The sequence below is a fragment of the Leptonychotes weddellii genome, chromosome 16 (assembly GCF_054177405.1).
Source record: "Leptonychotes weddellii isolate Sample4059 chromosome 16, ASM5417740v2, whole genome shotgun sequence".
NCBI lineage: Eukaryota > Metazoa > Chordata > Mammalia > Carnivora > Phocidae > Leptonychotes > Leptonychotes weddellii.
Window position 1 is genome coordinate 15,193,966 of NC_138384.1, and position 11,243 is coordinate 15,205,208.

Here is an 11,243-nt window from a genome sequence, read left to right on the forward strand (position 1 = left end):
GATGCAATGTCATGGATGAGATTACCTAGGAAATAAACTGCAAAAGAGAAGAGATCTGATGATTGACCTCTACGGCTCTCCGGTGTTAGGTCAAGATGAGAATAAAAAAAAGTGCCCAGCAGAGCAGGAGAGCTGAGTGTGGGGTCCTGAAAGCTAAGAGAAGAGAGTGTTTCAAAGAGGGAGTGATCGAGTATGTCAAATAGTACTCATAAGCCAAGTAGGATAGGTCTGAGAATTGACCTTTGCATAAAGTCATGTGGAGGCCCCTGGTAATTTTGACAAGAGATATTTCGGGGGAGTGGTTTCATGAAAGCCTGATTGGAATGGGTTCAATAAAGAATAGAAGGAGAGGAAGTGGAAACTTTGTGTACAGACTTGTGTGGTCAAAGAAAGTTATTTGATTTTTTTAAGAGAGAAGGGACATTACAGCAAATTTATATGCCAGTAGGAATGACTCAGAGAGAAAAGGTTTTGATACTGGAGAAAGAAGACAATTACAGGAACAGGTCTTTGAAAAAAACAAAGCACAAAAGGATATGGGATCTAGTGCACAAGGGACAGAATAGCGAAGTAGTGTCAGGACTAGTAATACTAAAACAAGGTAACACTTATTAGGCACTTACTGCGTGCCAGGAACTAAGTAATTTTACATGGATTAATTTACTTAGTTCTTTTTTTTTTTTAAAGATTTTTTTTTTATTTGACAGAGAGAGAGAGCACAAGTAGGCAGACAGGCAGATGGAGAGGGAGAAGCAGGCTCTCCACTGAGCAGGGAGCCAGGCGTGGGGCTCGATCCCAAGACCCCAGGATCATGACCCAAGCTGAAGGCAGCCGCCTAACCGACTGAGCCACCCAGGCACCCCTTTACTTAGTTCTTGCAATAACCCTAAGAGGAGGGTTTTATTTTTGTTTCTACTTTGTAAGTAAGGAGATGGAGGAATGCAGAGGTTAAACAGCACATGCAGGAGCCAGGAACTCCACTGAGGTGGACAAACTCAAGAGCCTATGCTTTTAAATACTACACTGTATTGCCTCAGCGGAAGCAGGGACAGCAGCACCATGGAAGAGGGCACAAGAGCAGCAATGAATAACTCTTCTTGACAGCAAGACCATTAAGTGTTGCTGTTGAGAAACTGTAGCTGCTTTTATACTTCTAGAGTCCTTGTTGTGTCCCGAGCAGGCATAAATGATGCTCCAATTCTCTTACAGGCCCGATTCCATGGCTGCTGAGAATGTTTGCTCCTTACAACATGACAGAGGAGTACTCTGACCAGCCTGGAGTAAAGCCAGACAGCCACCTCCCTTGTTCTGGACACTGTAACTTCAATTATGTAACCCAGGATTGCATCAGCTTTCCTGGCAGCCACGGTATAGCCTCAACTTCAGATCAGTCTTTTGCCCACACCGGCTGTTTTTGGGACCCATGTATTTTTTTATTTTTTTTTACCCTTTTATTATTTTTAAAAAATTTTTTTAAATTAAAATTTTAGGTCATTAACATACAGTGCAGTATTGGTTTCTGGAGTAGAATTCAGTGATTCCTAACTTACAACACCCAGTGCCCATCCTAACAATTGCCCTCCTTAATACCCATCACCCATCTAACCCATCCGCCACCCTTTTTGATATTTATACTTACGGAATTTCATTTCATTATCACTCCTTTCCAGTGCTGCTGGAAGTCAATTAAGGCCAAAAGACAACTTTTAAACACATTTAGAACAATGGCAGCATTGTTGAAATATATACAGCCTCCTAAAACAACTCGTGTGTGTATACATTTGGGTATGCTGAGAATTCAGTCACTTTCATAGAGTCAACAGACACAGAGTATATGTGATAAGAAGGTATAAACATACTGTTCAAAGCACTGCTTCTGAAGTTTCAGTTATTTATATATCAAATTCATGATATCTATGTATCATCTATATTTGTTTTTAATATCACTTATATTTGCCCAAAGTCTAGTAGGTGGACATAGATTTTTTCTAATGCACATAGACATATATATGTTTACTCATGTCTCATTTTGAATACTGATAGTGATATGTTATATAGACACCACATATTGGTAAACACTAATTTATGTATGTGAAAAGAACTGACAGAAGAACAACAAAAAGAGATTATTGCCTCTGGATGTTTGACTGAGGGCTGGGGAGATGTGGTTTTTATCAAAATCACCTCTGTGCTACATGATTTGCTACCACACTGAGTCACTTTGTATGCTGCCCGGGAAAACTACTAGGCACAAAGTAAATGCTCAAAAATAGATCTGTATTTTCGTACCTTTTCCAAATGATTTTATAATTTCAGCCACATACTCACGTTGCTCAAAACTGACATTCATGGATATGGATTCATTCACAAAGTTTGAGGAAAAAAGACAGTTACCCACTGCAAAATGAAAACTTTCAATGTTTTATTTTTGACTGCAGCTGTTTACAGAAATATAGTTGCGAGTATACAAATGTTCCAATAGAAGCAAAATATCTTTTTAATATTTAACAAGTTATCACAGATAGCTAAAAACATAGATGCAAATGAAATTCCCCCACAGAACAAACTGAAAATATCTGGTGTCAGTGCTCTGAAATCCCAACTATGAAAGCCATATACACAAAAATGTAATCCTTATATCATTGCAGGACAATGGAAGAAGGCAGTTCAGTGGTTGACCAGTGTGCTCAAGCAAAATAAAATAAAATTAAAAAATTTAAATGGCAGAATGGTAACTAAAGCACTTGTTAATGAAATATTTGCAGTATGTTAATTAAAAGACTAGGTAAAAGAAGTGAATAAAACTCAGTAAAAGTTGACCCAAAAAAGTAGCCACTACTTGGAGCTTATCAATTAGAAGGGAACAAGGTGAGCAGATACATTCATTAGCTCAAAAGAAATTAGCTCAGTGTCACTGGAATCAGTTTGTAGTTACTAAAGTCATAAACACTTCAGTGCAGGACAGTTCTTTACTGGACGCATTAGTCTGATTCCAAAGCCACTCTCAAACATCTGAGATGGTGTGTGTGTATGTGTGTGTGTTGTCCTGAGGTTCATCAGCTAAAATAAGAAGCAACCCCTATAAACTATTTCAAACCAAATTCCTTCCGGGGAAAAAAGAGAGCAAGGATGATATGGTTAAACACGGGTCTTTGAAAAGAGATATTACAAGTTGGAGTCAAATAGAATTGTGGTAGAATGCTTTGGATACAGGAATATATTATGCAATAAAGTGGGGAAGAGGGGAAAGGGAACAAGAAAGGAGGAATGTACCTAGAGCATCTCCCCACAGTTTGCCTATGTATTGCCAGCACCAAGGTTTGTAGAGTAAGCCACTTACATTTCCACTGCTAGTATTAAGCAAAGACAGCAGTGGTGATTTTTATAAAGTGAGTATACAATTATTTTTATTTTGAATGTGCATTTTTCTTCCATGAGTTAATTAATTGGGTGATTTGTAAACAGTGGAAGGAAGATTACAGCAATTATGGAGGTACTGAATTACACATGGAGATTAAAGTGAATGGATAAATCTACTTATCTTGTTAGTTTATATTCACCATGAGGCATACAATTGAGAAGGGAGAAGTGCCCAGATTATATAATGCACTGCTTGTCCAATATCTATTTTAGTAAATAATGCTTGTCTGAAGCATAAGTTCCAAGAATAGCTAACTGCATCAGTTCTTATACAAACCAAGCTACTTTTAAATAAGTTTCATCTATTTAAAAAAGAAATTAAATAAGGTGCTTTGTGGACCTGGCCAGCCATCTTGTTAAACATCTCAGATACAGATATGAATACAAGGAATGATGTTCTGAGGGTTGGTCTAGCCAGACCAAAATTGTGGTCTGCTGGTAAAGTAAGAGGCAATGAAAAGAAAACTTGTAATATCACTGCCCATAATGTACCCATTTCATGGATAAACAGGAGACTTTAGCACCCGTCAATTGTTTTAGCTACTTAAATATCATTAACAATGAAAAGAAATATAGAAGATTGCACCTATATATTTAAATCAGTCATTTAATGTAAACTTTTTAGTACATGGTAGTAAAATGCCAAACTAAGTTAACTGAATTATCAGTAACTAAACTGTTTATGTATATAAAACATACTATATTTCTATAGGCAGTACTGAGAATAAATTATCATTGCCAATCAATGATTATGGATAACCAGGTTAAGCTGAATTTACATAAAGAACAATATACATAACTGTTTGTATGACTGCGGGGGGGAACATTTCTAGATCTTACTGTATAACACTTACCCCAGTGGTTTTCAAATGAGCATACATCAGAATCACCTGAACGGCTTGTTAAAACACAGATTGCTAGGCCCCATGCCGGAGTTTCTGATTCAGTATGTCTATGATAGGGCCCAAAATCTGCATTTCTAACTAGTTCCCAAGTGATACTGACATTGGCTGGTGGGCTTTGAAAACCACTGGTTTATACTGTTTATGTAGAAAACTATATACTACAAGGTTCTTATAAACATGACACAAAATATACTGGAAGAGAGCTGGTTTTAATTAAGTCTCAAACATATAGATTAGCAAGCTGAACATTTAATATTTCTAAAATGATTTGCTGAAGTGGAATAATTTCCTCATATAGTCAATTACATTTCAAAGTCTTAAGTCCTACTATACAGTCATTTTAGAAAATACTCACGTAACACTTACACCCAGCTGGCTATCCAAAGTAAAAAGGGACATAAATAGTTAAATGTATTCATTAAGAAGGAATCATCACCACAGAGCATTCTTGACTTCTTTGGAATGATTAAAGTGCATAATATCATGAGGGTATTAAGAATACTGCATAAAGCTTTGCAGTCTTCAGAGCCTCTAAGTCAAAGAAATACTCACACGGGGAAAGCAGCTCTATCCCCAAGCTACTGCTATCCTGCTCTCTCGATAGACACCACCACTGCAGTAAGGAGCTACAGAAGAGGCAAAATTAACAAAAACCAGAGGGACACTCAATCCAACTGTATCCTGTTGAAAGGAATCATTATCTTCGTTCTAGCGGGATTCCAAAATAACTTCTTTATTTCCTTTGACACTATTTTTCGTAAAAATTATGAAGGTTCTGACAGGTAAGAGGTGCACTACAATGAATTACATGGCCTTGTCTAGTTAGAAAAGTTGACATTACCAGCTTTTACCTGAACTATGTGGTTTTCATCCATCTAATAAGTAAGATCAGAGAAGATGCTTTAAATACTTCCTTCCTGAAATTTAACTACAAACATTTGTGCACATGGAGTCTCACAGATAACAAAATTTTCATTAGCATTCAGATAAGACCTATCATTAGTTGGTCAAGATGAACACAAATTTAGATCATTTATATAAAACTGAAACAGTATAATTCTATAATCTATTACTTACCATCCCTCAAAGGAACAATTCTAGCAATGTATCTTCTCTGTTACTCTTAGGCCAAAGGGAGAAATTTATGAAGTTGTTTTCTACTGTGATCGAAAAATGGAGAAAAGAATGGCTAAATGAAAAAACTAAAGTTGGGGCCTAGTGAAATCATTTGTGTATTTGTTTTTGGCAACAGTGAAAAATGAAATTACAAGAAAGGGGCACTATCATGGTAAAAAGGCACTTTTCCATAAGTATTTGATCTTGATATAAAATATTAATTTAAAAAAATTTCCTGAAAGTGGAGTAAAAATAGAATTTTATTAATGAATGAGGCTAGAATGGCATGAAAACAAATGGGGATTAAAGAAGTAAGTAGAGCACTGGGACAATTCACAAGTGACACTAAGTTACTCTGATATTTACTGCATTATGAACATTATGTCCATGATTTAGGTCTAGTGACACAAATAAGCAGAGGAGAAAACCTCTTTTTAATATGTTATGAGATTCTACTAACCTAACTTACTAAGGCATGTACTCTGAGTTATTTTTCTAATAAAGCTGCTGAACTATACAGTCTCTGTCTTCACTGAGTCCCTCCTTATAACCAAAGGTGTACAGATATAACATGGCTGTACTGGGTAGGGATGAAGCCTGTGGTCATGAAGCAGCATAAAGCTAACAGGCCTCATATAATTTTCAATTAATTAGAAAAAAAATTAACTAGGGAACAGGTATTAGAACAGAAATTTTCATGAGAACAATGAAAAATTCTCAAATTACTCCTTGTGAGTATAAGTCATGTTTATTTTGAGACTTTGATTATTATCGCATTTAATTCTGATCTTTAATCACTGATCTGTCTAAACAGATTTCACTTTTCCAAAACAAGTGTCCAAAACAGTTTAAATGGTCAAAAGGAATTATCTTAGTTCTAGAGGGACTCAGATATAATTTCTTTCTCATTTCCTTTGACATTATTTTTCCTAGGCAGATTAACTGAAGTTGTGATGGATAAGAAATGCACTATAATGAAATTTCCAACTATAGCATATACAATATTACCAAAAAAGAAAAGAAAGGAAGGAAGGGAGATCCTTCGTTAATTCTGCTTTTATATTAAACTAAGTCCTTTGAAAACCTGTTCTAGGGAGACTGGCAAAACAGACTTGTACTGACTAAGTAACAGCACAATACAAAGGTAACCTGATAAAGCTCAGAAGCCAATATGACTTCTAGTTATCTTCTCCCATGTTGGTGTGGATCTATAATGGAATGACAATAATGAATAACACACACACACACACACAGATAAGCTCCAAGCATTAAGGTGAGTTGCTAAAAGCAAGAGCAATTGAATGTAACAATATAAAGGAATAAAAAAGGTTCATAGTTTATTTAGGTCCTTCTGCCATAAATAAATTTAATTGTTGCTTCCAAGGCCTTCGCTGGCTCATGGAGTCTCTCCCATATGTAGTTATAAGTTGTAACAGTAATCTGGAAATTGTATTATTAGCACAAGTATCAACCACTGACTACTGAGCTAACTCTTCATAAGAAGACAAATGCTTTTTGCAACCAAATATTCAGAATGCTGTACTTAACATTGACCTTTAGGTGTAAGGAACATTAAACAATGTTAAAAAAAAATCATTATTGAATAAGAATATGGTAGCATAGCACAGCCCTTGTATAAATAACCACAAAATTTATGAAAACAAAAATTGGGTTTTCTGCCTCCATCCAATCAAGCCACTATACAGTTCAGGTGTATGTTCTGTTCTAAACTTAGATACTATAAAACAGAAAATTGGTCCCTGGTGACTTGGCATTGGCAATCAGCATTTTATAATGATAAGCCTCTTGCTAAATGACAGAACAGAAGTCAGCACACAAGCCAGTCTTCTTGCCACCACTTCGTCCACAGAGCAGTATTAACAAACATTCTAATTGGAACTTGGTGAACAAATAGACTTCCTGAGTCTCCTGTGTAATCTCTTAGGAAAAAAGTCAGAAAACTCAGAAATAAACTTACAGTATTTTATTTCTACTTCTTATTTTTATACCTGCTGGGTAAGCCACCTCTTTATACCTCTGCAGTTAGAGTTTTACATTTTAAAACTGAAGCACTGGATTGTGTGGCTGGTCCTTCTTATAACCTGAACAATATATTGGGTAATTTTTCCTGATGGGGTGGGGAGAGATGATATATTGAGGAAAATGCTTTTGGTTCAGAGAATTTATAAAGTAGCTCTGGATATTACAAGATGGGGAAAATGTTATTAAAATTACAAACATGGGATATTTTTTAGTGTCATAAATAAAAGGCATAGAATACAGAAAGCCAATTAATAATAACAATAACAACAATAAAATATTAAATATATAGTGAGCAAGGACTGAATGGCTCATTCTTGTGAAACACCATCTGACACAACTGCCTAGATGCTTCTCCTTACTCTAACATTTTGCTGAGTGAAAGATCCAGCAAACACACAGTAAGCTGCCTTTAGCCCACTAAAAACATCAAGGAACTGCCCGATGGAATGGCCACAGATGAACAGGTCATTTGTTTCAAAAGATACTTAAATACTCAATAAAGACATAACAAACCCCCCCTCACTGTTATCAGACGCCACGTTGTGGTAGAACATCAGACAAACTCACAAATTTACCACAAAAATGTGTGGCAAAAAAAGAATAGTTTATATATATGTATATATATAAATTTCTATATTTATGCCAATGTACTCACTCAGTACAAATAGCAAAATAGTATACCATTTCCTAAATACAAAATATAGCTTTCCAAAAAAATGAAACACACATTAGATATAAACCATCCAAAACTTGAACGATTGAAAACTGTATTCAAAAGTAAATGACCCAGAGTAGGTCTCTTTCTGAAAAGTTCCCTTCATATCGGCAAGAAGCCTGTACTACTGAAAACGTAATTCAATGCCTCTCAATCAGAGAGAGAAAGAAAGAAAGGGTTGGGGGTGGAGGAACGAATATATAAGAACAAAGAGAAAAAACAAATTAGAAGAAGAGAACGTTCAAAGAACCAAGGAAGACCACAAAAAGGGGGAAAAAATCTGGCTGTATAAACAAAACCAACACCACAATTCTACAAAGTTCAACTAAATGTATAGGATAGAAAAAAATTAAAAACAAACAAACAGAAAAGTAGCCTTCAACAATCATTTAACAGGCTATTTTCTTGTACACTTAAAAAAAAACAAATGAAAGGGACATGAATACCAAAACATCTTATCTACATATAGAAGCCACACACAATTTGGCCTTAAACTGTATTAACAGCTTTCTACATGCCAAAAGGAAAATAAGACATAAGCATGTGTCCAGAAACAGGTTGTATGAGAAGCAGGCATCCCATGGGTGGCAAGAACACCCAGAACTGTATAACTAATGCTACAACTGCAAATTCTGGAGTGTGTAATTTTGCTCTCTATAGATGTAACACAAGTTAATTCATTTTAAGTCAATGATATGACCCTGTAAAGCCTAAGGCTTGTGGGAACCATCAGATAAGTGACCACTTCAAACTGTAAAGCACTGAGGTGACAAGTGAATTACACTCACTGCAGTTCAGGGAGAAGTGATGTTTCAAGAAATTTTAGTTTGCCTTTTTTTTTTTTTAAATTAAAATGTACACTGTTTCCTATTAGAGGGAAAATTTGAAGACTTCAGAACAGCACCGTTCATGGAAACAAATGAATGCATTGTTTCTTGTGTCTCAGGAATCCGCTCCCCTCCATCCTGAAAGGGTAGCCCCCTGCCCTGCCTGTGCTGCAGGACTTGCTGGGTTACCCCAGACCGAAGTGGCCTTTTCCTTTAAGTTGCTACAGGGTCACAAAGCTAGTAGTATATTACTAATTGTCTAAAATAAAGTGAAGGAGAGGGGGAGAAGAATATAAATGAATATAAAAAGGAAACATCGGTCCACGACTGGGGTAAGAAGAAAGCAGACTCAAATTGCTGTGTCAGTTTTAAACTGCCATAGGAGGATATCAGAACATAATTTACCACATATTATCCCCTTCATTTTTTGATAGACCAAGATAATTATTCTTCTATGCACAGTTATGGCTAAACCCCTTAAGAGAAACACAGAGAATTAACAACTCTCCGAAAAATAAAATCAATAGCATTTCAATTCTTCCTAGTTTGTGTGTTGTCTGCCTTTGTGATAAATAAAGAGGTCTCTTACATGTGCAGAGCTCTTAATACAGCTTACTTGTCAGAATGTTACCCCTTCAGTTTCTCCATAAAAACTGAAAAAAAGATTCCTTCACTTTGGCCAACAGCTGTGCTTTTTATATTGAAAAATCACAGCCTTAAGTTTTAGTTGCTATTTGAATTTTCCTTTTTCAAAAGCCATTACTTGACTAAAACAATGCAGGAAAGAAAATATGAATAAAGAACAAAAGTAAACATGACATTATGAATTACTTTCTAATAGCAATAATAACTGAGCAGTCCAGCTTTTGGATTTAAACTGTACTTTTAAAGAAATAGCGCCTAGGAAAATAGCAACAATTAATTCTGTCAGCTGGAAACTCAAAAGGATTCTCAGTCATCACTGTTATTAGGAATATAAAATATGAAGATGTTAACAATGGTGGCTAATCACTGCAACAGGCAGCACAGATGTGCTCTTTTGCAGTAAGAGTAAAATCTATCCATTTACTCAATCACAGTTTTTCATACTTTGTTTTGTTTTTAAAGTAACAGTTCAAAAATCCTCATGGAATCACATGATCTCAGGACATCTTGGAATCAGAATTTTCTTCATGGAATTTCTAAAAAAGAAGGAGAAGTTGAATATAACTCACTAGGGAGTGAAAGCATTCAGAAATTTCCCATTACCCTGAATGACCCCAAAGTATATTACAGTATTATAAATGATACTTCACCATATTTATACTTCCACAGACTTTTCTGACTCAGTATTTATTTCTTGAGGAAGGGAGAGATGAGATATAATTATATCCAATATACAGTACATTCATTGGATGTTCTGTCGTTCCACAGCAAAGAAACTTAGAGCCAGAAGGATTGCCTAGTACTAACAATACAACTACAAGTTACCATTCAGAGTAATTTATGCAGCTCGAAAAAGTATCATCTTGTGAGAAAGCCATATTTCAAAAGAGTAGGGTCTAAAAGATGTTATTACTTAAACACAAATCTGGTTAAGAATAATACAATTTATCGATGCTTTTCAATAAAAAAAGAAGCCAAAATGCAATACTTACTCATCCAGTTAAAAGGTGCCAGTCAAGTTGTTCCCTTGGTTTTGCAACGAAACAAGCAAATCAATCTTTTCAATGTTCTGGTTGGCATTTATAGAGGATGCTAGTGAAGAATTCTCTGGCATTTGCTGAGAAAGAAGTGTTGTCACAGGTGGCTGGCCCTCATTCTGGGGTTGGCCTGGCTGACTTATGGCCATCAACTGATCTGGCAATGTAGCTGGTCCAGAAGTTAAAAGCTGACTACAGTCTGCAGAGACATTTAAAATAGAGAAGCTACCTGATTAGTTACTTTCTGTTAAGATTCATAAGAAGATATTTATTAGTTGCTGGGGGAAATTCATTATTGTGCTTATTCAAAAGAGAACTAGAAGGGAGGCACCTGACAGCCCCCAAAAAGGTTTTCACCAAATGGTACTGAAATTCATCCCAGGTCTCTTCTAAGTGGTATACAGATACAACTTTGCTTCGTTAATTGTAAGTCCTACACATTTTCCTTGGAATATAAATATTAAAGATGAGTTTCTACTTCCTTGGAAACTACTTGCTTTAATTGGCAGAGATATTTTCTGTCATTCTTACTTCA

The 11,243-nt window shown here is 35.8% G+C and overlaps 1 protein-coding gene across 8 annotated transcripts in view; it reads right to left on the minus strand.

Moving 5' to 3' along the window:
- Nucleotides 1–2,405: 2,405 nt before the first annotated feature.
- The window catches only part of NFAT5 (nuclear factor of activated T cells 5), a 114,693-nt gene continuing 105,855 nt past the window's right edge, over nt 2,406–11,243 (minus strand). For all 8 annotated transcript variants that reach the window (XM_081806413.1, XM_081806414.1, XM_006730063.3 and 5 more), the window contains 2 exons: nt 10,664–10,907; nt 2,406–10,207 (listed from right to left, as the gene is read on the minus strand). In XM_081806413.1, the coding sequence (XP_081662539.1) occupies nt 10,672–10,907 (236 nt within the window). In that variant the 3' untranslated portion in view covers nt 2,406–10,207; nt 10,664–10,671. The remainder of the gene's footprint in view (nt 10,208–10,663; nt 10,908–11,243) is intronic.